Genomic DNA, 27,765 nt, shown 5'->3' with positions numbered 1-27,765 from the left:
TGGGTGACCGGAGCCCCCCCAGGGCTTTATACTATAGGCCCCTTCCTGTATCTTCACCAAAAATAGTATCGTTACTGTCAGGAGGAAACCTCCTAACTCCATTTTTCCTTTTGTTTGGGTATAAATCAGTGCTATAGAACACGCTTTTACGTCTGTGTGTTGTTTCGAAAATATTGAACCAATGGAAAGTAGTTAAAAACGCTTGGAACAAAACCTCTTAACTCCATTGGACCCTCAAACTGACCCTCATTTCCTGATGTTGGGCCCAGAATAGGTATAGCCTGGAAACCAGACGCATCTACTGTACTACTGGGAGAAAAAAAGAACCCTGGGGAGATTTGTCTGGCACTCCTCAGTTTGAATTACATTTTGCTCACCCTAGAGTTGTGGGTGACCAATCAGAGCCCACTATTATAACTATGCAGTGATATTAGTCTGGCCATGCCAGACTAATATCACTAATCACACATTTCAATGACAAGAGGCAATTCAAAGACACAGAGCAAAATAAACACAACATGAAAGGAGTTTGAATACATACAAATATGAGATTAAAATGACAGTGCAGAAGAATAAATAAAAAAAACTCAACAGGATCATCATGACCTTCCTTGACCTGAGCCGTCTTTATTTAAACCCTCGACCGCTCCTGTTTCAAACACTGTCTCACATTCCTAACCTCTCACTTTCTCTCTCCCACCCTCTCTCTCTCCCACCCTCTCTCTCTCCCACCCTCTCTCTCTCTCACCCCGTCGCTCCCCCTCCTCTCCCTCTCCCCCCCCCCACTCTTCCTCCCCATCCAGGTATGGCCGCGCAAGTGCAAGTCTTCTCCCCGCGCGCTCTCCAGTCGAGTGCCTTCTTTAGCGTGAAGAAGCTGAAGGTGGAGCAGAGCAGCAGCTGCGGCGGCGGCGACTGGGACATGACCGGCTACGGCGTCGTTCACCACCACCACCACCACCACATCAGCAGCCACCACGCCAAGGCCTACGGCCTCGCCCACCACAGCCACCACCACCACCTCCACAGCAGCGGCAAGAGCGCCTCGGCCGCCACCGGCCTCGGCTCCGCCCTGCCCTACGAGCAGGCGGCGCTCATCTTCCCGGCGACCGCTTATCTTCCCGGCGACATCGTGGTGGCCTCGGCCAGCAGCAGCACCTCGTCCGGGGCTCCGCCCGTGGGGTCTCTGCTCGGCGGCAGTGGCAGCAGTGGCAGCAGCAGTAGCAACGGAAGTGGTGGCAGCGGTGAGGCGTTTATTACACGTGAATGATACTGTGAAGTGTTCATTGGTTAACAGATTTAGTCATAGTCATTTGAATTGAATTCCATTTAGTTAGGGAGCACGGTGGCACAGTCGGTAGCGCTGGGTTCGATTCCCGCTGGAGACGCTGTGGGCGCTGGGGGCGTGTTCTCTCCTCCCTGTCATCAGGGCCAACACCTAGGCAGGGTTGGCGAAAGGGCCTTTCTGTGTGGAGTTTGCATGTTCTCCCCGTGTCCCCTAGGGTAGGTACCCTCACAAAAACATGCAGTAATACTGGTCTCTAAAACTGCCTCCCCCTGGCCAGCCGAGACGCCTGATGGAGGGGAAGGGAACTGGTCGGAATAACGTGTTCCTTCCACACGCTACACCCAACCGGGGAAACTCCCCCCTGTCAGGTGAAATGAACCGGCTTGGACTCCTCATGCATAGAAGGATGCATGAGGTCAGTCTGTTGCTCTCCCCATGGGTTGGCAGTGGGAGTGTAGCGCCCAGGATTACACAGACAATTGACACTGGGTGAAAAAAATGCGTCACCAAAATCGTGGGATAAAAAGTATATATAAAAAAATCCATTTCGTTTTACTACCAAAGAAAACTTAACTCAACCCTGACGCCATTAACGTGTTAATTAGCGCTCTAATTAATGATAAAACTATAAAGTTGGCTTTAATCAAAGCTCCCCTCGAGCGATAGCTCCGTGTTCCATTGCTTCCCCTTCAGCCTCAATGCATTGGAAAAAGAGCAAGGTAGTGGAGGAGGCCTTTCTAGCCTTTTTAAGAGTTTTCCATTTCAAATCACGCTGGATAAATAAAGCGACTGTGTTTAGTAGCTCAATAGCTCTTCCCTGTGACCGCGCATCTAAAATATGAATGCATCTAAAGACTCTTAGCGAGTAATTCATCCGATCGACGCGACCACCATTGTTGTTGTCGGTAGAGGAGGAGGCCGTCTTCTGCTACAGCCAAATAGAATGGTGGTGAATGGTGGCGGTTGCTGAACTATCGGCGCCCGCTGCTGGCCTAGAATGAGTTGTTAAAAGAATACATAAAAACCGCCATAGAACCGATCACAAAGCAGCAGCAGCACAACGCCAAAAACACAATAACATTGTTAATCCCAAATGATTTGTACGACAGTCAATTGTCAACTAAAATGATCATGATGATCATGATTATTAATATTATTATTATTATGAACCCCTAGGCAGCGGAGGAGGAGGAGGAGGGGGAGGAGGAGGAGGAAGCTCGGCCATTCACAACCTGACCCGCCGCAGCACCGTCAGCCTCCTGGACACGTACCAGCGATGTGGGCTTAAGCGCAAAAGCGAAGAGCTCGACAACAGCAACAGCAGCGTGCAGATCGTGGAGGAGGAGCACGGCGGCCAGCCCATGAACCAGAACAACAGCCAGGGGGGCGGCGGGGGGGACGGGGCGCCCAGCGCCACCACCGCCGCCGCCACGGCCAACAACGCCACGGCCTCCACCGCCACCTCCAAGAACAGCGGCTCCAATGGCGAGGGCGACTACCAGCTGGTGCAGCACGAGGTGCTGTGCTCCATCACCAACACCTACGAGGTGCTGGAGTTCCTGGGGCGCGGCACCTTCGGCCAGGTGGTCAAGTGCTGGAAGCGCGGCACCAACGAGATCGTGGCCATCAAGATCCTGAAGAACCACCCGTCGTACGCGCGCCAGGGCCAGATAGAGGTGAGCATCCTGGCGCGCCTCAGCACCGAGAGTGCCGACGACTACAACTTTGTGCGGGCGTACGAGTGCTTCCAGCACAAGAACCACACGTGCCTGGTGTTCGAGATGCTGGAGCAGAACCTGTACGACTTCCTCAAGCAGAACAAGTTCAGCCCGCTGCCGCTCAAGTACATCCGGCCCGTGCTGCAGCAGGTGGCCACGGCCCTGATGAAGCTCAAGAGCCTGGGCCTGATCCACGCCGACCTGAAGCCTGAGAACATCATGCTGGTGGACCCGTCCCGGCAGCCCTACAGGGTCAAGGTCATCGACTTCGGCTCGGCCAGCCACGTCTCCAAGGCCGTGTGCTCCACGTACCTGCAGTCCAGATACTACAGGTAGGAACAACAGGCTTTTCTTTTTCCACGGCTACTGGATCTGTCATTATAGTGATTCTCAACGCCCTTTCAGATGTTTTGAAATGGACGTCCCATCCGAAAGATGTACAAATGTTGCAAATGTACGGCCGTCACTGACGCATTGTCAGGAAGTCCAGAAGGAAAGGATATGCTGCTTCATGCCGTCAGGGAGGGCAGATCAATTTGTTCTCACTCACATTGTTTCAGCGTGTTTGTTATGCATCTTGTTTGATTCATCCGCTCGATTTTTTGTGGAATGTTTTCCTAGTGGTGCGGTGATTACTTGGCTCACGCTCACTGCCAGGGCCATGCAGAGAGCACTGAGGGGGCAGGGGCTCAAACCCCAGAAAAAGGCACATTTGTGGGCGCACGTGCAGCATGCACCGATTTTTGGAGGTGGTTTTTGTGGGGTCTGTCCCTTCTGCCATATCCATGTCATTGGATATGTAAAATATGCAATATGTTAGTCTGAAACTGAAACTGACTGATGGCAGCCAGCACATTCAAATTATAATTATAAATAATAATTATGATAGTGGAATTATCATTACTTGTTCTAGGGCCTTATTGGCCCCCCAACATACCGGTAAACCCTTATGGCCCTTATTGGCCACATTGGCCCCCCACATGCCCTTATGTGGACTGAAAACAAATCTGATTTTCACTTTGAGGCAAAAGGTCAGGGAGGGCTCAAGACCCCTAGCCACCCCCACCCCTGCACATGCCTGCTCACTGCCAGCTCCCCCCCCCCCTCTCTCCATCTCTCTCCCCGGGTCTCCCGGGTACCCACCCATATTTTACCTTCCAAATATGATGAGACTGGGCAGTAAATAAATAAATAAAAGCGATACATGGCTGGCTGAGAAACCAACTGCTTATTGTGTTTGATATGATGAGGAGATACACAATGGGCATGTTGTGCGTGCTCGCTTTGAAGATTAAAGAACACTTGTTCCAGTTGCTTTCATAGCCTGCGTAGAGCTAACAGTGATGATGACATGAGTAGCACCTGGGAAAACGGCTAAATGTTATTTTCTTCTCGTCACATCGAGAGACTGTAAGGAAAAGGCGACCCGTGTTTCAGTTGTCGTGGGGGGGGGGGGGGGGGGGGGGGGGAGTTCAACACTACACTATTCATTATTTTCTCAGTGACGATTATTCTATTGTTTGTGTTACGACTCACCGAGTCTAGGACGGTTAAGAAGGCAAGGTGGTAAAATGCCCAAAGTTCTTTATTACTCTTTTGTGGCATACAAGTGGTGGAAAACAATATATACATAAGTATTCAATATGAATTACTCTAGTCTACTTACAAACATATAAATGACACACGGAGCAACTAAGGGAAATAATCAAAAGCATACTAAAACTAACCTCTTGAGTTTTAGACACTAACCTAACAAACGAAATAAAGTGACAACAGTGCCCTACTATTGCCTACTCTACTCTAATCTAACAAAGTGTACAAAAAGCAGGCTTCCGTGGCCCGGTGCTCAGAACGTAGGAATACTACACAATAAACACAATAGACACAATAAACTCACGCATAGCAACTCTTGCTATAGCCTACGGTAGTTCCATAATATTACATTCTGTCGCTGCACGGAGGGCGCGCTGCCTCTAGTCTGCTCCACTCTGGAGTGACTGTTTGGACAGCGGCCGTGAGTGAAGGCTGCAGGACGGCTTTATGCCGTCAGGTGGGCGCAGGTGCAGAAGCCGGTTGGAGGAGCGAGGTGCGGAGCGGGCGACCAACAGCTGAGAGACGGTAATGCTCCCCACCAATGGCTGCGCTGACGGATCTACAGGGAGGGGTTAGGCAAAGGTGGCGCGCACTGTGCGCACCACGCACACAAAGACATACCTATAGGCCTGCGGCCGTAACATTTGCTTGAGTGAATCATTGAATCAACACAAAATTCTTGATTTGTCTGATTAAGCACTTAATCAGATTTCTACAACCTACAATGGTGCCCCACAAAAATAGCTCTCATCAGCTTTTTTGACCCAAGTGGTTGAAAATTTCCCGAGGTAAATTTGATTAAAATCAATACGTTTTTAATAATTAAGTTACAATAATTAGTTTGATTAACAGTTTGATTAACTCCTAAACGCAATTCTGAGAAAACAGGGGGTTGGCGGTCACCCACCCGGTTGCCCCCTTCTGCCCAGCAGCACCAACGGCTGGCTCCCATTTCCCCCCCAATGCAGACGGAGGGGTCAGAGCGAGTTCTCCTGTAATACGTCCCCTGTAATCCACACCAGCGGGCTCGAGCATTAGAACCAGATGACGCTCTGGGAAAAGGCCTTCATCCTCCCCAGCAGTTCTTAAACAGTCCTTCTAGCGGCCCGTAGCAAACACACTGTGTTTAGGTTTCGGCTGGAGGCGAGGCCGCGCTGGTGGTGGTGGTGGGGGTGGTGGTGGTGGTGGGGGTGGTGGGGGTGGTGCGACGAATCAAACGGTGCTCACTTCCACACAGAGGGAGGCTTTGTTTTGGGGGTCCTGGTGCTGGAGTGTATGGGAGAACAGGTGTGTGAGGCATGGCACCACACGTTACGCTACAGACACGTTCGTGTGATTACACACACACACACACACACACACACACACACACTTGCGCGTACACACACACACACACACACACACACACACACACACACACACACACACACACACACACGCACACGCATGCATACACATGTGTGCCAGCCAGACCGTAGCTCTATGGCCTTGCAATAGCTTGCGTAATGCAGATTTATGTGGAGAGAAGAGCTTCTTTGTGCTCTTCAGAGCAGATCAATGACTTTCATTAAACAAAACAAAATCACAGGATGTGATTGTTTTACCTGGGAGAAAGTCGGAAGAGGAGTACAGACTGAAACCACTGCATTTATGTTTTGTTTTGGACAAAACAAATTGCCCAAATCAGCTATTTTCCCCAAAATGTTGTGTAGAGGGAAATATTAGACTTAGAGGATCAAGTATAGCGCTGTCAGCGAAGCGTATACTGTAGGTGTTTAAGAGGTTAATAATGATCTCTGTTATTGCTAACCAGAGTAAAGTCTTGTTTTGCGCCCTGCGGTTTTGGCTTCCGTTTCTTGAAAGCCCTCCAAAACCTCTTTTCCTCCAATCTCACACCAAGCGGCCTGTTCTCTCATTACAGTCCAATGTCCAGCAGATCAACACACACCGGTGTCAGTCACCCATAGTCCCTGTTCATGTCACTAACTCATCCTCAAGTAAACACAACCAGTAGCCAACATGTGAGTGTTCCTTTACAGGCCCGTAGGTCAACAAGCAGAGGCCATAAAGCGCTGCTGTTTGTTTAGCGGGGGAGTGAAGAGTGGAGAGAGAGAGAGAGAGAGAGAGAGAGATCATGCCTTAATTTCCTCTTCGCAGCAGAGGGAGGGATGAAAAAAGCCCTGATACGGACGAGAGCTTTTCCCATCAGCCACCAGGAATTAGACCAGGGAGTCAGGGATGACTGTCATCTGTCTGAGCTACTGGAGTTAACCTCATGAACCCTTAGAGCGTCGGTCCTATTCAGGGGTGAACATTAGAGTCAGGGGTTCTCACACTTTTTGGCCCAGGTATACCCCCTTGGAGGGGAGAGAAATTGCAAGTACCCCATCATCCTCGCAACAACCACAATCATTAAGACCCATGTCATAGTCATAAACAGAAACCACTAGCCTATTACAATATGAATCATGTGCCAGTAGTGAGTTTATTCAAATTGATTGTGTGCAAAACCTGACAGCACATGTTTTGTGTCTTGCAGTGAGGAGAGACTAGTGATTCTGGGGGATTAAATAAAATAGACAATCTACTAGCTCACATCATCATACAACAAAGTATAAATCCCTATTATGAAGCTCAGGAAACAAACGGAGATGTACTGGGTTGACCTAACTAACAGCAACAGAAGTATTTGTGTGACCAGAAGGTTCTTGGGTTCATGTTACTATAAATACACAACGCTAGCTGAGAACATCAACTGGTCCATAATGGGTTGAGATGAGTAGGATAAACTAGACCAGAGGTGGGCAACTTTGACGATGGAGAGGGCCAATATATTTCCACACTCACTCCAGAGGGGGCCACAGTGCATATTACTAAATAAGCAAAAATAGCTGATCTACAAGCTCAAAACGCGTCGCGATGCGACGCGTTTTGAGCTTGTAGATCAGCTATTTTTGCTACATTTGAATTGAAAACCTGAATAATTTTTGCTATTTTTGAAATTGGAATCCTGAAAAGTAACCTTTTTATTGAATTTCAAATGCATTTAGGCATAGTTATGTTAACTTTATGAACTGTTAACATAACTACGTTGGACACAAAAAGACAATAACATTTTAATACTAGTCATTAAGTACTAGTCATTTAATACTAGTCATGAAGTAATTAAAGCGGGTTTGGAATTGTAACAGCTGAAATCAGTACTATATCAGTATTCTGATATTAACATGCGGGCCGCATTAAGTGAAGGTGGGGGCCGCATGTGGCCCCCGGGCCTCCAGTTGCCCACCCCTGAACTAGACCATCCCAAGATTACAGATGATAACTTTTCAGGGGCGGGGGGGTTATGTAAAGATGTGTTTCCCTGTCTCGCGCTGGCCTCATGCACAGCGTTCCCTGTGATTATTTGTTTTGGCCAGAGCCGTCTAATCCATGTTACACTCCAGTCGACCTCCGCGGGACAAGTAACAGCAAACAGCCTGGAATTTCCTCAGCTCTTTCCTTTATTCCTGGTTTACGTAAAGTTGTCTCCTACTTTATGGTATACCGTTTCATCATTTCCCTGAAGGCCATGTTTTTTATTCTTTCGTGCTGTTATTGAGAAAGTGAGATGTCAGATTCGGCTGGAGTCTAGGGGAACATGTTTGAAACTATACGACAGATTTAAGGCAGACTCTTTTCGTACAAATGTAAATTGGATGTGATAGGTTACACCATACAGTTTACATTCAAGGCGAGCCATACTGTAGATGCTGTAAGCAGCTGGGGTTGGTGGTGTGTGTGTGTGTGTGTGTGTGTGTGTGTGTGTGTGGGGGGGGGGGGGGGGGGGGGGGTTGTTAACTTGCCTTGCAAATGAGTTATGGATTTCCTGCAGGATTGACTCATGCAAATAAAGCAACAACAAGGAAATGTGCTATTCACAGGAACAATGTAATGTTTTTGGTGATAAAGCAACGCTGCTGGCTCTGACTTTGGGTAGGGTGATATGACTTCAAATCAATTTAAGGATTATTTAAAACTTTTGCCTCAAACGATCATTAGGAAAAATGTTAATAGTGAAAATAGCAGATATTCTTTTTCTTGTGTACGATTGATTGAAATGTAAGGGAAGCAAGTCAGGTTATTGGTTCTCAATGTTGGTTTCAATATATCTTCACTCAGTAGCTCAGACCTACTGTGCTCTGATGTCTGTTGTGAACCTTGTGATCCAAACCTGCCAAGCTGCCCCCGTCTCTGACAAGACCCCCACACCACTCCCCCTTTTTTGCCTATTATAGCTAATGATGTAACAAGTAAGGTGGCTTAGATAAAGGGATTATTGTCTCGTCCCGGTTGGGCATGCAACTTTACTTGTCCTATTTATCTCGTTGGAATTGGAGGGGAAAAGGGGGGAATGAGATGTGAGGAATGCAGTGCGACGTCATTCAGTTTGGAGTCTGGTGGTCTACGTAGTTCCCTGAGGCTGTGCAGCTGGCTGCTGTGGTGAAATTGTCAGTGTTAATTCGTACATTTGAGACTGCAATGAGAACGTATTTGAATGAATAAAAGGTCATTTTTACTAATCCAGTATATGGTAGAGTATGTTAATACAATATAACTACTAGTACATCTGCAGTGGAGATTAGAGACTGGTGTCGGATAAGACAGTGGTTCTCAAATGAAATCACACAGGTGAAGTGAGCGGTGGCACACGCACTAAGCCTGCTCCATAGTTCCAGCACTACTGGGGGTTGCATGTTATTTAACCCCTGGAAAAACTGATAGATATTGCAATAATTACATTGGAGAGCGTATTTGTGCATGGGGGGGTTATATATGCTGTAGCCTATACACATATATTTCAGTAAAATATGAGAGAGATATTTCCATTTGAATGCAATTACAGAGCTTATTATCATTGTTCATGATTTATTTTTTTATTTTTTTAATAGACATGCATATTTGTATATGCACTTGCATGCCTTTAAATGTTCTGATGAATGGAAAATGGAGGACCCTTGCAAACAAGTCATAGTGCTTCTTCTGGTTTTATTCTGGTTTTATTTTGTATTGACCTGCGCTTTCGTCGAACTGTACCCATTCTGCAAACGCCATGAGGAACGGGGAGCGCAACGGCAACTGGCGTTGAAGAAAGTGACTGGCGGTTGTTCTGCCGGTGGTGGCTGCTCTGCTGAGGGCCCCCGGCACCGTGTGCTCGTATGCTATGACATAGTGCCCGGAACATTCTTATAGACTTAGCGGTAGAAACGTGCTCTCTGATCTCCCTCTGAGGGAGGGAGGGAGGGAGGGTTCGAGTCCTGGGTAGTGATATGAAAGTTATTGATTGCAGCTTTAAAGGGAGAACACAGGGAGGATTTGACTGGTGGGGGGTGCTTTGCAGCGGTTGATGCTGATTGGATGTGAGCTGTGAGGAACACAGGTTAACAGCAGACTGCATGACTGTCTGTCCAGCTGTCTGCAGATGTTATCTGTTATCTCTATCTCTCTCTCTCTCTCTCTCTCTCTCTCTCTCTCTCTCTCTCTCTCTCTCTCTCTCTCTCTTTCTCGCTTCCCAAAGACTGGGTCGGGACCCATTTGTGGACCCATTTCCTACATTTTGTTTTTCATTGTAATTATTTCAAAACATTTTCAAAGAACATTCTGCAAAAAAAAAAGAAATCATTAGTTCAAAACCAATTCAATGATTGAGGTGAAAATAGCGGATCTATAAGCTCACTAGTTTGGGTTCCAGGCAAACGACTCATTACATTTTTTGGGGTCTTGAGCTAAAAGGTTTGGGAACCACTGCTCAAGACTGGTTCTCAAACATAACCATGTCAAGGACCCCAGTCCCCAGGAAGCCCTTCAAGGACCCCTGGGAGTCCCCAGACCCCACTTTGAGAACCACTGCTCTAATCAAAATCTGATCAACATCGCCATCGCTGTGTCCCAGTCGGCTTCGGTAGTCTGCTTTAGACATTGTAGGTGAAATGGGATTTATTATATTCTTTAAAAGTATAAAGCCAGGCACAGCGTTAACCGTGTCTGAGAGAGGAGAGAGAGAGAGAGAGAGAGAGAGAACTGGATTGTTAAAACATATTCTGATAGTAATCATTGCTACAAGGTGTCTCCCCGTGACTCCAACACTAAACAGAAAATATAATTTCAGGTTGGAATACAAATGAGAGGTGAGAGGTGAGAAATGCACCTGGAACACTATTGAAGCTGATGAGACATCTTTGGGGGGGTTCTCTCTCTTGATTGGATGATGCTTGCCTCCTAAAGAGCTGCAATGGTTGATTGCTATCAGAATGTAGGGCTTTGTTATACTCAAGATCCAAATGGAAGTTACAAATGCATACATTACTGTTAAGTCTTAAAAATGTGACTGTGGTACAGACTGCTGTCATTGCCGTTATCAGCTAAAGGTCTCTTGCAGAGCAGATAATATCGTATCCAGGTGGAGTCTCCACAACAAGCTGATAATATGGAACTTCACGACACGTGTGCTTCTTCCACTTGTAAGTGCTTTACAGAGTCGAACGTAGCCTGGGAAAGAACCCCAATCCAACGCAGCGCAAGGAACGCAAGCAGCGGTCCTCGACGCAAGCAGAGAAAAGTTCAGAAAGTCCTTTGGCAGCAGAGAGCAAGGAGACTTTTCCTCCTCTGCTCGACCCCCTCTTTCTGTTTCTGAAGGAGGATGACACCTCCGCCGGCCCGAGTTGTAAACGGCATGGATAAATCACATTGAAAGTTAAACAGGGCGACATGACATCATCGTTCGAAGCACAGCTTTGCAAGCTCGTCGGTGGTTAGCCGTGGATATGTTTAATTGGCTGTCTGCGTAGCGAGGGCGGCTACGGCGTAACATGGGGGAATCGGGGATGCTCTGGTACCCGCAGCAGGCTGACGCCCTAATAACTGATGACATTGTGTGTACCCCCCGAGCACCACACTCCCACCCCCACCCAGACTGACTCTGTAAGGCGAGCTTCTCTCTCCTCCACCTGCCTATCTATCTGTCTTTCCTATCTGTTGTTGTCGGTGACGCACCGCCGCACAGACTGGGGCCGGGGTTCGCGTTCCGCCACATTTACCCTGCCTCCGTGCAAAACATCAAGGGGAGTTTTAATGAATGAGGTTGCTGTTAGTTACTGTTCTGTGAAGCGTGCGCTAAAGGTGTGTGTGCGTGCACCCGCGCATGTGTGTGTGTGTGTGTGTGTGTGTGTGTGTGTGTGTGTGTGTGTGTGTGCGAGCGAGAGAGAGAGAAACAGGTAGGTGTGTATGGTGGTGGGATCAGGTTGCTGAAGGGAGAGATGGATTAGAGAATGGTAAAGAAAGATGTGTTGGTTGTGATGTCGGAGGTGCAGCTGTTGTTTACGTGGAATGTATTTTGAAAAGGGCAGCAGGGGGAGGTCATTCTTTGTTTTTGTATTCTTTGGCATTACCTGGAAACGCATTACATTTCCTCCAAGCCGTAGCGGTTCATTAGTAATGCAGATGAGCGTTGGTATATGCTTCAGCTTGTGTCTGTCACCATTTCTGGTAGGCTTTTTGTTTATCGTATGGTATGGTATGAAAGAATGTCACTTTTTCAAATTAATCAAAAACATATACTGTATATTTTTCACTACAACCATTCCATATAAATGTGTTTCTTCGACAACTTCTGTAAGAATTTTTTTCAGTCATGATTTGGGAATGTCTGCCCCCCGATACCCCCCTCGATACCGATAAGTTAATGCATATACAGTTTCTGGCAATCTTTTCTGGCAGCAATTTCTGCCATTTCATTTCTAGCAATCATAGGAACTTCAGCGGTCGTTTCTGAGTGGTAGTTTCGTGTTTTTGTTTCAAACTGAATTTGCAGGTCTAACAGACCTTGGACAGACTATAATGACCATGAAACTACCAGAGGTGTCGCCAAAAAGACAAATGTTACACAGAATGACTTTAGTTTAACTCAGAAGAGCAGCATGGATAAATGATCACTAACGATTTCACTGTGTACAATTCAGTCAAGGTCATCGTTCTGGTTTTATTGTCAATTCATTAACTTATACATTCAGCGCATTTCTTTATGACAGTCACAGACCTTAGTGTGCGTGACAGAATCCTTAATATCCTGATTCTCATTTATAATTTGCCTGCGGATAACTCTTCCTCAGTGTCTCCACTGAGCAGGCAGCTAGCAACAGACGTGTTTTGTAGGTAAGGGTAAGCTAATGAATATATATATATATAGTGTTTGTGTGTATAATATATACAGTTTATACACACATGCATTCACAAATACACATCACAAAATAGCACACAAATTCACACCACGATGGGTACGAAACCAACACACACACACACACACACACACACACACACACACACACACACACACACACACACACACACTCACACGGTAGCCAGCAAGCTGCTCATAGACATTCTGGCAGGTAATGAAAGACCATTATTTGACTCCTGTAAAAACGTGCGTGCGTGCGTGTGAGCGTGCTACTCCAGCACATTGTTCCATCTGAGCCACATCTCTTTGTTCTCCCTTGCAGTTCCGTAGCCTTTTCAATTTCCATACATTTCCCAGGATATTAAGCCGGCGGAAATTAAGCTGCCTTGATGGAAAAAAACTGAAAGAAAAAGGGAGAAGAAGCAGAAACGGGTCGAGCCGCCCACTCTGTGATCTCTCTCTCCTCTCGATTGATTGTTTTATACCTGGAAACCAGGGGTTTGAATCTCTCTCTATTAATAAGGAGCACATCTCTCTTTTTCTCTCTCTTTCTCTATCTCTGTAGCTCTCTCTCTGTCTCTCTGTCTCTTGTTCTCTCTCTTTCTCTGTCTCTGTATCTCTCTCTCTGTCTCTCTGTCTCTTGTTCTCTCTCTTTCTCTGTCTCTGTAGCTCTCTCTCTGTCTCTCTGTCTCTTGTTCTCTCTCTTTCTCTGTCTCTGTAGCTCTCTCTCTGTCTCTCTGTCTCTTGTTCTCTCTCTTTCTCTGTCTCTGTAGCTCTCTCTCTGTCTCTCTGTCTCTTGTTCTCTCTCTTTCTCTGTCTCTGTAGCTCTCTCTCTGTCTCTCTGTCTCTTGTTCTCTCTCTGTATCTGTCTGTCGCTCTCTATCTCTCTCTCTTTGCGATTGCCGAACTATCGATTGCTTTCCGATTATTTAATCGATTATTTTCTTGATTAGATTAATCAACTAACTGTGGGCTATTTATCGAAAACTCGACTGTTTTAGTCAAATTGTTTATTTCTTCAGTGATTTCTTCAATTAACAATTGCACCCCTAATTGGGAGAACACCTACAGATGGGTGCAGGTTGGATGCTTGTATAGCATGGTTCTGCAGCTGGGCGGTGAAGGAGGGACGAGGTGATTAACATGTTGACACATAGGCCTTTCCTATTCGTACCGGCTTACTTTAAAAATGAATATTATCGTTAACTGAATTGAGGGAGAATTGTAAGTGAGCAGAAGAATAGTTTGTATGCTAATATCTGTTTGGAGCGAGTGCCATCAGTGGCAGGGTGATGGCTGGCTCACAGCAGGCTGGCTGGCACGGGGAGGGGGGGGGGGTGCCCCCGGGTCTAAATAAATCATGAGGCCTCCTGCAGATTCAGTCACTCCCCTACCGTCTGTAATGCCCCACATCCCTCCGCGGGGAGCTTCAGAATCCCCCCACCGCTCGCCTCCGTCTCTCCCAGTCCCCCCGCCCTTCTCACTTTTTATTTTCTCTCCCACCTCCCCTTCAACCGCCCTCACCTCTTCCATCCACTAACATGAATATTTAAAAGCGAACGCCAGGATGGAAAATATGCAGCAAGGCGAGGGCAGCGCTGGCTGGCTGGCTGGCTGCGAGAGCGAGAGAGTGAGTGAGAGAAAGATCCTTCTGCAGGCCCCCTGAATATCCTCATTTAAGGCCAGTCACGGGAGAGGGAGGGATGGGTCGCAGAGGTCCAGGTCCACAGAGATACAGAGAGAGAAAATAAATGGAAAGACAATCAGACAGTTAGCCTAATTATACCACAGCAGCACATGAAGGAACCGAGAGAGACCAAGCTTCCATTGCCGACCGGCTGGGTATCGCTGCACCACTGGATGTGTGTAATAATGTGTAACATCCGTATATAACATTAAAATGGATTGTATACAACCTACAACCTACGTGTAACACTTCATAATATACACTCTTTCTTTACCCGTTTCTTGGCAATAATGTTGAATGTCTTAAACTTGTGTGTACAGTAATCGCCACTTAGGCCGGAGTCCGAACCACGTCGGCTCGCGACCATATTACACATAACACACAAAATGATTGGCTCCTTACATTTTTTTTATTTCATAGTTACAACTTGCCTCGAGTGAGACGGGATACAGGGTGACAGAGAGTGAGACGGGATACAGGGTGACAGAGAGTGAGACGGGATACAGGGTGACAGAGAGTGAGACGGGATACAGGGTGACAGAGAGTGAGACGGGATACAGTGAGAGAGAGTGAGACGGGATACAGGGTGACAGAGAGTGAGACGGGATACAGGGTGACAGAGAGTGAGACGGGATACAGTGAGAGAGAGTGAGACGGGATACAGGGTGACAGAGAGTGAGACGGGATACAGGGTGACAGAGAGTGAGACGGGATACGGGATACAGGGTGACAGAGAGTGAGACGGGATACAGGCAGACAGAGGGGTCGATTTAGGACTTCTATTTTACTTACTTCTATATTACTAATCTAATTACAGTATTATGATCTGGGGGCGTGTAGTATGTCATATTGCAATTTTGGGCATGTTAAGAAGCGCTTTTGACACCCCGCGGAGTGCGCAAAACGGCCTTGAATTAGTCATGGGTGTGTTTAAGGCGTGTTTGAGACGTACCCAATCAACATGTCCGTACTATTCTCTTTACCAGTCAGCTGATGTCACATACGGAATGCGCACTTTGGGGATCGTGGTATGACATTTCTTCAGGCTGGCACCATAGAAGACATGACATGCCTTTGTCACATTTGGGTTAATTATTCCTATTGCACTGCATGCTGTCACCTTTATGCCTCAAAAGAACAGACCCATCTTTCAGATCGGAATGGAATTGCGAGTAGATAGCAGCATATTGGCAAATTGGCAATTAATTAATTAATTCGATAACGATAGAACCATGTACCATACAGCGAATGAAAGCAAGATTCCTAAGGAATATGGAGATTTTTACATTTAATAAAACGGTTGAGAAATGAGAGAACCATGAGTGTTTATAGGCTAATATCAACGTTTTTTTATGAAAGACCAAACGGGCTGTGAACTTGAAGAGCTCAATCACCATCCCGACACGGAAGAAATATAGCCTAGTGCATGCATGTATATGCACTGTTGCACTTGCACACAGTAGCCTACACACGCTCTTTATTTGTTTCTATTGAAAAACACCAGTAAAATAACGTTTATTATATTTTATTTCATTCAAGTCACGACGAAGGAATGAGTTGAATGCGTGCTGCGTAATGCTGTGGCCCCGATGGTATGGTCTTCGCTGAGTTCGCTCGTAGCATTTTATTGAAGGAGACTTGAATCGGGTGTGATACAGCATATGAAAGCACATTTCCCACGGATTATGGAGATGTTTTTATTTATTTTTAAGGTTGAGAAATGAAAGAATTATGGCCGTTTCTAATCTCAACATTTTTTTTTTAAAGACGCAAAACTGCCATGTCTCATAGAAACAAGTAAATAGGTCTATAAAAATAAGCGCATATAACAGGGGTCTGTAACCTATTTTAAATGAAGTGCCATGTTTTTATTTTCTAAATAGTGAGTCTGCCATATCCAGATTAATTTGAATAATAATAATAAAAAAACATATTTTGATTGTCCACAAATATAAAGTTCTTCCTTCTTTTTAAATATGTTCTTGCACATTGTTATAATGATCATTATATATCCCCCTGCAGTCAGAGTTCATAGTTTTAATGAATGAATGTGATGCATTGTGAGCTGGTATAGATCTGCTATTTTCAAAAGTAATCTTTTTATTTAATTTTTGGATTAGCTGTCCTTAGTTGGGCAAATGCATTCATCTGGGGATCATTGACATCGGAATGTGCTGTGTGAGGATCACTGGTTTAAACAACATTAGGAGAAAAGCCCAAATAACCACTTTAGAAACAAGAAAAACAACTACACAGAAAGCAACTTTACAGAAAAATAAGCCGCTTATAATAAACAGACATGGCAACACTCTACCAGCTTCCCAGAGCCGCTCAAGTGTCAAATCAAACAGTGCTTTTTGCGTTTATGAGGTGGTCAGACCCACGTCTAATCGTTATGCGCTGAGTGTCTTTAGGTCAAGGGGCTTAATAGCAAATTGCGCAAAGCGAAAATAATTAACATATGGACACTCCCACAATGCTAAAATATTCAGGACCGCGGTAAGCCATAATGTGTGTGCGTTCAACACGGGTCAGTGCGTTCAACACGGGCCGATATGCCTTTCATAATACGAATGTGCGCAGAGCGAGGCCAATTTATGTATTTCCATTGGTAAAACGCACCTTCAAAATCTACCCAAGAGAGTCAGACGGGATACAGGGTGACAGAGAGTGAGACGGGATCAGGAGAGACAGACAGACAGACAGACAGACAGACAGACAGACAGACAGACAGACAGAGATATCCATCAGGGAAGAGGATTGTGTGTGTGTGTGTGTGTGTGTGTGTGTGTGTGTGTGTGTGTGTGTGTGTGTGTGTGTGTGTGTCTGTGTCTGTGTCTGTGTGTGTGTGTGTGTGTGTGTGTGTGTGTGTGTGTGTGTGTGTGTGTGTGTGTGTGTGTGTGTGTGTGTGTGTGTGTGTGTGTGTGTGTGGCTCCATGCAGGCTGTGCACTGCAGACTGACGCACACAGTCATGCAGAATGCCTGGTGTGCAGAGGCCCATGCAGTCAGTCTCCCATGAAGCTCCAGCCTGAACAAAACAGATGCATTTGTTTTCTCAATTGGAAGAATTTGCTAATGTGCATATATGAGGCTAAACAGTTTGGCTAATTTGTGGCAGGCAGGCAGACAGACACACACACAGAGCCCGGCATCCCTCAACCAGACAGCTGGGGCCCCAGTGAAGAGAGAGAGAGACACACACACACACACACACACACACACACACAGGCTTTGATCTCTCTCTCTCTCTCTCTCTCTCTCTCTCTCTCTCTCTCTCTCTCTCCTCTCTCTACCATTCTCTCTTTGTCAATGCGTCTCTCTATTTCCCTCTGTTGTTGCGTATTGTGTTTTGTTTATCCCTCTTCTTGCTGTATATCTATATCCCAACATGTGTATTTCACTGCTATTGGCTGGCATGGTCACACACACACACACACACACACACACACACACACACACACACACACACACACACATTGTTTACCCCTCTGTCTAACAACCTCTCTATTCTTTTGAAATATTATATATACAGTATTTTGATAGAATACATCCCAAATAAGCATTGCTCACATTTGTGGACTGGTTTAGTTTTTGCTGGGGGTTGGACAAATCTTTCAATATATTCGCAAAGTATTTACCATACAGGCTATTTTCAAATATCTCTATATGACAGTTTGACAAGTAAACAACTTAAATGTGTACAAGTAAGTGGGAAGTGCAGTTCCAATACACACAATCTGAAATAACTGACATGGTACAGTATATAAGAACATTAAGTTATACTGGAACCTCGCTTAGATGTCCAAAGTAAGTGTGGCAGTGACTCAGGACTAGAACGCATAATATCGAGCGAGAATGAACTGCTCCTGATCAGCAGGTTGGTGCCTGACAGTGACAGACATGGTTTCCTCCAGCGTGTGTGTGTGTGTGTGTGTGTGTGTGTGTGTGTGTGTGTGTGTGTGTGTGTGTGTGTGTGTGTGTGTGTGTGTGTGTGTGTGTGTGTGTGTGTGTGTGTGTGTGTGTGTGTGTGTGTGTGTGTGTGTGTGTGTGTGTGTGTGTGTGTGAACGCAACACACATTATGAATGCGCTTAGAAGTAATGCATCATTTATTTACCGTTTGACCTGACACAAATTCATAGGCAAAGACTCATCAGCATATTTTGTCTGAACTAAACCGTATCGTGTGTACAGTATGTCGGCATCCACCCGTCCTTGTATATCAATGAACACATCTCTCTAGCCCAAGGAGCTTTTCAGAAATATTGCTTTTACAAAATATATATATTAGGGCTGTTCAAGATTGTTTTAAAGCCACGGGCTAGCCATAAGTAGCTAATCCTATTTCACCCTAGGTTGATAAATAATTTAAAATGACTAATAGTGCCCTGTGACAGAGAACGTATCGGCGTGGCGTATCGGATTGCTGCGGTTTGGGGCCTCAGGCGTAATTTGTTTGGAAAAATAATTACTCCTCTATTGGATGCTGGTTAAATATTAACGAGGCTAACATTATAGGAACGGCACTGCATCTGGGGTTGGGATCCGGAACCGGAGGAACCAAATCCAATATTGGAGAACCGTTCCATCACATTTGGAACCGTTTCCAGAACAGGTTTTATATCACACTGTCAGAGCTGGTATGTGGACTTCACGTCTGATATTCAATTATGATACCAGTGGTTCTCAAACGTCATAAATCTGAGTACGGCTCCATGTTGTTCCATTTCTACACTCCATAGAGTGTCGCAGTCCCGCCCCCCGACGAGAGGCTCGGAAAATAATTCCCTGTTCATTTTCCCCATAGACTTTTCAAAAAGTATTTATTTAAAGACGTTTACGGACAAAGCCAATCCAATCCAATCCACTTTATTTATAAAGCACATTTTTATACAACAAGGTTGAAACAAAGTGCTGTACACAAATAAATACAAAAAAAAGCCAACTCGGCTCGTGACAAATCATGACAATAAACACAACGTTTTGGGCCGATCAAATAATTTGAAAGAAGAAGAAAAAAACACTTTTTGTTTTGTTTTTCTTCTTACTAATTATTTGATCGGTGTTTATTGTCATGATTTGTCATGAGCCGAGTTGGCTTTGTTCGTGGCATAAACATCTTTAAATAAATACTTATTGAAACGTCTATGGGTAAAATGAACAGGGAATTCTCTTCCAGGCTCTCGTCGTCATGAAAGGTGACTGTGACGCTCTATTGGGTCCATTTGGAACTACAATAGGAATAATTAAAGGAAACCGTAAGGCATCGGACCACAAGAGGGATTTGTAAAGGAACTGCAGTCGTTAAAATCCTACAGGCTCCCAACATTAACTGCATCCATGGGTGTTGGTCTTGGCCTCAAAGCCATCACCACCACCCCACAGCCGACAGGCTTTGACAAAAGGAAACACCCAGCCGCTTTGGTTAAGCGTGACATGGAAAACAATCGACTACTTATTAGGACCCGCTGCTGGTAACATGGTCAGTGCGTTTGAAGAGAAGAGAGAGAGACAGAGGAACAGTTACTCGGAATGATGAATTCTCCCTAAGACTCCACAACAACTCAGAGCGCTCACGAGTAATTGATATGTTGTATAAGCTACGGGTGTTTGTCTTCTCTGCTCAGTATGAGTGCACTCAGACAGTATACGGTATACAGTACGTGTGCATGGCTTGCATGTGCAAAACGAAAGAAAAATATTGGTCAGAATAGAATCACAAATGTGACTGCATTAAGGACAGGTCCAAGGGGTGTAAACAGCACCCTCATATGGGAGGAGGGAGGGAGAGAGAAGGGCAGGGAGTTTAGTGCTCTTTTCAAATCTATTTACCTTGACAGTTTATGCGTACACATTATACTCCTCACACAGAGCCAGTAAATGGTCCTCATTATGAACATCTGATAGGGCTGGAGCGTCAAGTGATACATGCCAGGAACTCTCTCTCTGTCGCACTCTCTCTCTCTCTCGCACTCTCTCTCTCTCGCATTTTCTCTCTCTCGCACGCACGCACGCACGCACACAGACGTCACACACAAACCAGCACACAAGGCGTGCTAGAACCGGCTATCGGCTGAACAGTGAGCACACAGATAACATGCCGTTCCGGTGTGTGTGTTATCAGCATCCATAGAACACACTGTATAACTCTCTCAACCTCTTGAACCCTATAGCATGTCCCTGGTGTTCTGACGCATTGTGAGCTCGGAGCGGGCCGAGCATAGAGCCCTGGGGGACCCCGTTATAGTTTAAATAGGGTTTAAGTGGTTAATTAAGGGCATTGATGGTCAATTAACAACATGCAAGCATCTCTGAGACAGACGTAATCTCAGGCTTTCTTTTTAACTCTTCCTTCGCTTTGATCTTTCCACAAAAAACTGATGTTGGAATTAGTCATTTCTTTCTTCCTTTTTCTTTTCTTTTTTTGAGTGACCAGTGCAACCACTCCTATATAGACAGTTATGTGTGTTCTATTAAAGAAGCAAAAAGGACGAGATGCCAAAGAAAAACGTAGAAACGCGGTTCAAAAGTATAAACAAGACCCACACCCTGTAAAACTTCTGTAAAAGGAACGTAGCGGCGGTGGGGGATGTTCAGTGGGGAATGTTTAAGTTTAAATATAGCTTATTACCAGTATTTCCACATAAATATGTAGGCCTACATATAAATTGAAATATGTTCATATATTTTCTGTCCGTCTAAGGGGGTGCATCAGCTAGGTTGCGAGGTTCGTGCCCCTGACTGTTGGCGGCCGTCTCCGTGGCAACCAAGGCTCTTGTTGTGATCCTCTCTGCCAGCCAGACCCACCACCATCACACCACTCAAATGACTCAACTCTGCTATTTTTGATGCTTTCGTGTGACGCTGTAGTGTGATTAAGTGGGGCGTTCATTTATGAAAAGGACACAAAAGGTTAGAACGTGGAGAAAAGGGCTTTCTGCCCGACGGCAACAATTTAGTCTTCTGTCTTTTATCTCCAGGCTTGACTCACAACTACAAAAATCCCTGACGTCGTTTTCTTTTACTAAACACTAGACACGCATCCTCTTCACACTGGACTACTACGCATATGTAGATTGTGTAGATAGAAAAGGTCTATGTATAGAACCTGCTCTGAACCGCTTGTCTGAAATAGTGGTGAATAATCGTTTTTGAATATGAGCACAACCGTCGGTTGCATGGGTGCATGTTTCTGCCCCACGAGGCTCTTCTTGACATCCGTCCTAGAGCAGTTGTGGAAGAGTTTGTTTTACTTAGTATCAATACCACAACGTAGAAATACTAAGATAAATGACCTGTATTCTAAATTGCCTTCGAGTCAAACTTTTACCAAAAAATGGCATACGTGTCTCAAAAGTTACAATTACAAAGGGTGTCAAATCATTGTGGATTAAAAAAAATAATAATAATTACACTGAGATATAGTGGAGTAGAAGTTAAGCATAAGTATAATTATGTAATGTATGACAAAAAAGGAACACAAAATTGTACTTAAGTACAGTAATTGAGTAAATCTAATTTGTTACAACCACTGCCTCTATAGCCCACGTTCTGTGCGTGCGTGTGTGCGAGAGAGAGAGAGAGAGAGAGAGAGATGTTTACCCAGACTTCATGGCCCTGGATGTTCAGGACAGCAGAAAAAGAGCAGCTGAGAACAGCAGGGAACGTTCGAAAAGAGTTGGTTCTCTCTCCTTCTCATCCACCCACGCTCCTGACCAACACGTACCTCCTTCCGTCTTTCCCACCCAACCACCCTCCCGACCAATACTTACCTTCCTTCCTCCCTCCCACCTAACCCCGCTCCTTTTCTCTCTCCCTGTCAATATCCCATAATCAGAAGGTTGGTCAACAATCTCGTGGAGCGATATTTCAAGGTAGAATTTCTATGGATGTCTACACAATATGAACTAAAGTGTCCAGAACGTTAGCTATATATACTGTATGCTCTAGTAGTTTGTCAACCTGTGGATATTCAGAGCACGTGACGCCATGATGATTTGCTAAATCCTTTATTGTCCAGGATGCACTGGATCTGCCACTGTTAATTTACCTGCAGAGATCAGGGTCCATTGGTTTACATTTGCACACGGCAACTGATGACGCGGAGGAGAGAACACGCCCACAGCGTCCCCAGAGGGAATCGAACCCAGGACCTTCTAGCTGTGAGGCGACAGCACTACCAACTGTGCCACCGTTCCCCCTCCCCCCCATTTTAATGGATGGGATGAAAAATCTTAAAACGTACTCTTGATCTAATGCTTCCAATGATTGATTTGATTTTTAATTTGACCTCGGGGTGTTTTGGCTACTTCTAGCTACTTCCAATAAGCTCTGAAGCTGCAAATCGCTGGCCGCATTGATTTAATGGTTCAAGGAGTTCAGAGTCTTAACCACTTGAACCCCAGCATCCATATTCTGTGGGGGGAACATTAGCCAAAAAATAGCAGTGGCAAAGTGACAGAAACCTCCCATGGACAGAAGGGCAAAAGCCTGCTTGATATAGACTTTCAGTATGAGTACAGGCTGCACCAAAAATAGCAGGTGCTATTTTTTCTGGTTTCCGCCCGGAACTGCCTCACATGCGCCCGCAAAACCAAAAAACTAACGACTTAATAGTCATTTTTCATATTCATACATCCAAAGTTAACCATTCTAAGGCTCTCCTCTAAGCTTCCCCCAGGGTTCGTGTGTGTTTTTTGTTTTGTTAGTATCGAAAAAGATGTCATTTCTTTTATAAAATAAAATAAAAGTGGCTCCGCTCATTTGAGAGGCAGCACAGAATTGGGGGTGTGGTTATTAGCTATTAGCATGAGCAGTACTAGGCTTTGGAATGACACGTCTGGCACATGAGGTTTGAAGACCGTGTACAGAGGAAGGGTGGGCGTTGTGTGTCCACACGGAGCTCTCTGATACTGCAGCTCAATGAAAATATGTTGAATGACAAGGACATTATCATTGACTTATACTGTACTGTACTGTACTGTAGCTCAGCTTTACAAATTGTGCTTTTTCCGCCTTGCCTGCTCTGCGCACATATGCGAATAATTGCCTTACAGGGATAATATCCTTTCTGTCTTGAACGCAGTCCTGTCCTCGTGATGACAGTTCAGAGCAGCCTTGTGTCACGATCATGACATTTTAGTGGACAATTAATTAAAATACAAATAATTGCAATGAATGATTTCTGGCAGCGTTGGGCTACAGCCATGCAGTACGTCTCTCCTGTTGTGAGACAGAGCTGTGCAGACTGACTGCAGGTACAGATCAATCATATCTTCACTGGCTTGTCCTCTGCAGTGCTGTATACTCCCATTAAATGATTCCCTTTGTTTGACAAACAAGTTTGTTTGTTTGTTTGTTTGACAAACAAACCTTGCAGCAGGATGCATGGATGGATGTATGGATGTTTTGAGGAATACATAAATTAGTTTTGCTCATTCTTCCTCTGACGGATGGGTGGGAATGAATGGAGCTTGTACACTGACTAATGTAGCTATTTCCGAAAGATTTATTGAATTTTTTCCCAAAATAGCGATGCCACGTTGAAGTGCTTAATGGCTGGATGGATGGATGGATGGATGGATAGGTGGGTGGGTGGATGGATAGGTGGATGGGTGGATGGATAGGTGGATGGATGGATGGATAGGTGGATGGGTGGATGGATAGGTGGATGGATGGATGGATAGGTGGATGGATGGATGAGCACAGGGTGGTGAATCCTAAATAAGTGGTGCAGTGTGTCAGTGCAGTGTGACGGTGCCAGCTACCTGTCACGTCGCCGCCACTCTTTGAGTCTCCTTTGTTTTCAGTCCCAAAGAACCTTTTCTGTCTCTTCTCCCCCTCTTTCCCCTCCCATCCTTCCTCGCTCCAGCTTTTGATTCATGAAAGGAGGCCATTTTGGGGAGGCTAATTGCATAAAGCACTGAAGGATGACGCATGTGAGGACAAGTGGCTTCCCCCCCCCCCCCCCCCCACACACACACACTCCACAACAGGGCCCTTCTTCAGGGTTTGCTCTTCAGAAACCAGAGGAGGGGAGGGAGAAAATGAAAGCATCGTAGTACATTGGCCGTAACGTCATCGGAGCTACGGACCGTAGCGGAACCATCAGTCACCCAAAGCACCGGCTGAGCGTCCAGACCAGACTAGACGTCGGCCCCGGCGACCCCACCGCGTTTTTCACCCTCTCTCTCTCTCTCTCTCTCTCTCGGCGAGAGAGCCGCCACTGGCTTCAAAAGGTTTATTTTACGGCGAGCTGGCGGCTGGCGCTGACCTAGACCAGAACGATCTGCCGCAACAATAAAGATTTATAGTTCATCTGTCTGTGCCCCTTTAATACCTTACCAGAGAGAGAGATAGAGAGAGAGAGACAGATAGATTGTTGGCTGATGGCTCTTAAAACAAATGGCATACAAGGACAGCAGCCTGCAGGCCCCATGAACCCCCCCTGTGTTCCATTGGATCCAATGTTACATAATCACAACAGGCTCTGAACAAATTTCATTAGTTACATATAGGCCTACTTTATAAAACGCACAGACAGACGTCATCAATTTACAAACAAAAAAAAACATACAAACCTACAAAGTTGATTATGGACATACAGTACAAGGTTTCTGCCTGACAGGGACCATATCGTCTCTGCTGGGTGGCAATGTCTTACTTTTCAGGATTCAAATTCAAAAGCATCAAAAGTAGCAGATCAAGCTCAAAGCATGTCGCTTCTCACCTTGTTTCGAGCTGGATCTGCTACTTTCTTTTTTTCTTTTTTTTTAAAAGGTATATTCACTTCACACTTAATTCAAATATCACTTATTTTTTTGTTTTGTTGTGATAATCGTCCTTACTATAGAGTGTGCTGACCATATAAGGAGTTCCTCCCTGTCCCCAGTTAACCCCTGGGGTCAAAAAACCTTAGGTTTCGTTTTTGGCTAGGTGGCCCAGTCTTCATCCAATCAGGATAGAGAGTGGCCTTGCGCCAATCATGATCGAGCGGGGGCGGGCCTTGGTGTGTGTTCTGTTGGCCTGTTGCATGTCCCCCCACTGTAGTGCGTGCGGACTTCTTGTTACCGGGGCAGACCGGGGGGTTAATTTACATTTTTTGTAATAAAAACACTAAAAGTTAGGTTTGTGCCAGCCAGCAACGATATGTAGAAAAAATATCAGATCTTAACACGCTATGAGCTTGTAGATCTGCTATTTTTGCTATTATTGCTGCGAGAAGTAGGCCATCAATTATACGATAAAAAACTAAAGCCTCCAAAGTCACACAAGGTTTCTGCCTTGTGTGAGGAGAATGCACAGACTCCAGGGTGGCCCTGCATGTGTGCTAATTGCGACAGGGGGAAAGGGGACGGTGACGGGGGGGTTGCATTTTACTGATTATAGTTAAGTGGTCCAAAATGGTCCCCTGCTCTCTGTTCCATTGACCCACCGCCTCCCCGTGTGGCTGTGGTCGATAGCAGGGCTGTCCACAGGACTTTCAATTGAGGGGAGAAGGAGGGAATGGGGGTCCAGTCTTCACTGGGCATGCAGTTCGCCCCCCCCCCCTGGAGTCCTCCCTGTATACCCGTCTACCCTCAGGAGGTCTGAGGCTACTCTGAGCTCTGCTCTGCTCTTCCTTGCCGTGTTATTGGAGAGAGAGAAGGAGTAAAGGCTTTGCTATGTGAGCAAGAAGGAGCACCAGCTCAAATAATCTGCCCTATCACTGACCATGCATACATTTATATATATATATATATATATATATATATATATATATATATATATATATATATATATATATATATATATATATATTATGTACAACAAGCTGATTTTGTAAGCTGTGAGTTTGTACATTGGCTATTATAGCTATTTTCGAAAGATTCCAAAATATTGAATATTTGGCCATAATGACATTCACATGCGTCGTTGCTGCAGCTGGAGCTTGTAGATCTGCTACATGTGATGGTTTGGTGTGACGTTGAAGGCGAAAACACAAAAAGTTTAAATATGGTGGTAAGAGGTTTCTGCTCCCGACAACAATGATACACTGTAAGAGTTTCAGGTGAAACATTCTCATAGGAAACGTGATGTGTTCCTGCATGTGTTGGTTGGTGGTACAGGTGGCCAGGCCACTGCGTGTGTGTTCTCTCCTATCCTGTTATGTTATCAGGAGGCTGCGCAGCACGGCAGGGGGGTGGTGGTGGGGGGGGGGGGGGGTGGGGGGGGGCAGCTAGGGGTGAGGCCACAGCTACCGGATCACACAGGCTTTGATCTTCCCTCTGGGTTTTAGCGTGTCTGTGGGATAGTCATTACACATCTCACACCCCCTCTACAGCCATGCAGGGCCCTAGCACTTAGCTTGTCCTCGTATATAGCGGTACAGGCGGCACAACATTCCATAGGAAAATCATCACAGCACGGAATCACCAAATGACCATCGATTGTTTAGCGTGAAACACTTTTTCTAATTTTGTTAAATTAGATTTTGTTTTTAGTTTTGATCGTCGACCTGTACAGCGACCACCACGGTCGCTTTTGAATGTGTTTATGAAAAGTTCAAGTTCATTTGAGTTGTTAGCTTGGTGTGTAAGAGAGGCTGGCTGGTATTCAAAAGATCCCCAGTTCGCCTGTTGGTTCTCCCCTCTGTCCGCCCATATACGTTTTGAAATGTCCCTGACAAAACAGACACCTTAACCTCTAACATATCAACGCCCAAAGTGCTCATCATGACCATCTGAGATAAATACCTTTCTACCTTTCTTTAAGAATAAATAAGTCAAACCGGTTTGATTTTCTCACCAGTCCTATAGAGCAAGCTCTTATCTACATAGCAATGAGCTCCCTCTTCTCGCTGAAGAACAGTCAGGCCATAATATGGGTCAATATTATTGTCCGTGACCCAACAGAATGTGTTACTTCTCCACGTTTTATGGGGCATTTTCTGCAAAAAAGGAGGACACATGCTTGCAAACAGCTGCTTGATCTCCATTTTTGCGGCGCTCCACTTCATGTTCATATTCACACTTTTGATTGGCTAAACGAAAATGAGGCGATCTTGGTGAAAAGGTTACATTTATATAGGACAGAAGGAACAGTGAGAGACGCTCACAAAATGCAGAACTTAAATGTAACCACTTAACTACGTTAAACCTGTCATCTGTTTTTTGGGAATGTCATAGGAGAAAAATGTTTAAAATTGTTACATTTTCTAAAAGTTAAAAAAAGTCGTTTGCCATCTTTGGAGTGATAATTGATTGAATAATGTATTAGACAGAAATGCA

General features: G+C 45.4%; 1 protein-coding gene across 5 annotated transcripts in view; it reads left to right on the top strand.

Moving 5' to 3' along the window:
* hipk2 (homeodomain interacting protein kinase 2) overlaps positions 1-27,765 on the top strand; it is a 146,949-nt gene that overhangs the window by 27,321 nt on the left and 91,863 nt on the right. For all 5 annotated transcript variants that reach the window (XM_083763402.1, XM_083763404.1, XM_083763401.1 and 2 more), the window contains exons 2-3: positions 804-1,241; positions 2,462-3,335. In XM_083763402.1, coding sequence (XP_083619528.1) covers positions 804-1,241; positions 2,462-3,335 — 1,312 coding nt within the window. The remainder of the gene's footprint in view (positions 1-803; positions 1,242-2,461; positions 3,336-27,765) is intronic.

The sequence above is a fragment of the Protomyctophum parallelum genome, assembly GCF_964188405.1.
Source record: "Protomyctophum parallelum genome assembly, chromosome: 4".
NCBI classification, from domain to species: Eukaryota; Metazoa; Chordata; class Actinopteri; order Myctophiformes; family Myctophidae; genus Protomyctophum; species Protomyctophum parallelum.
Note: the sequence above shows the minus strand (reverse complement) of the source record. Positions and strands in the feature narration are given on the sequence as shown.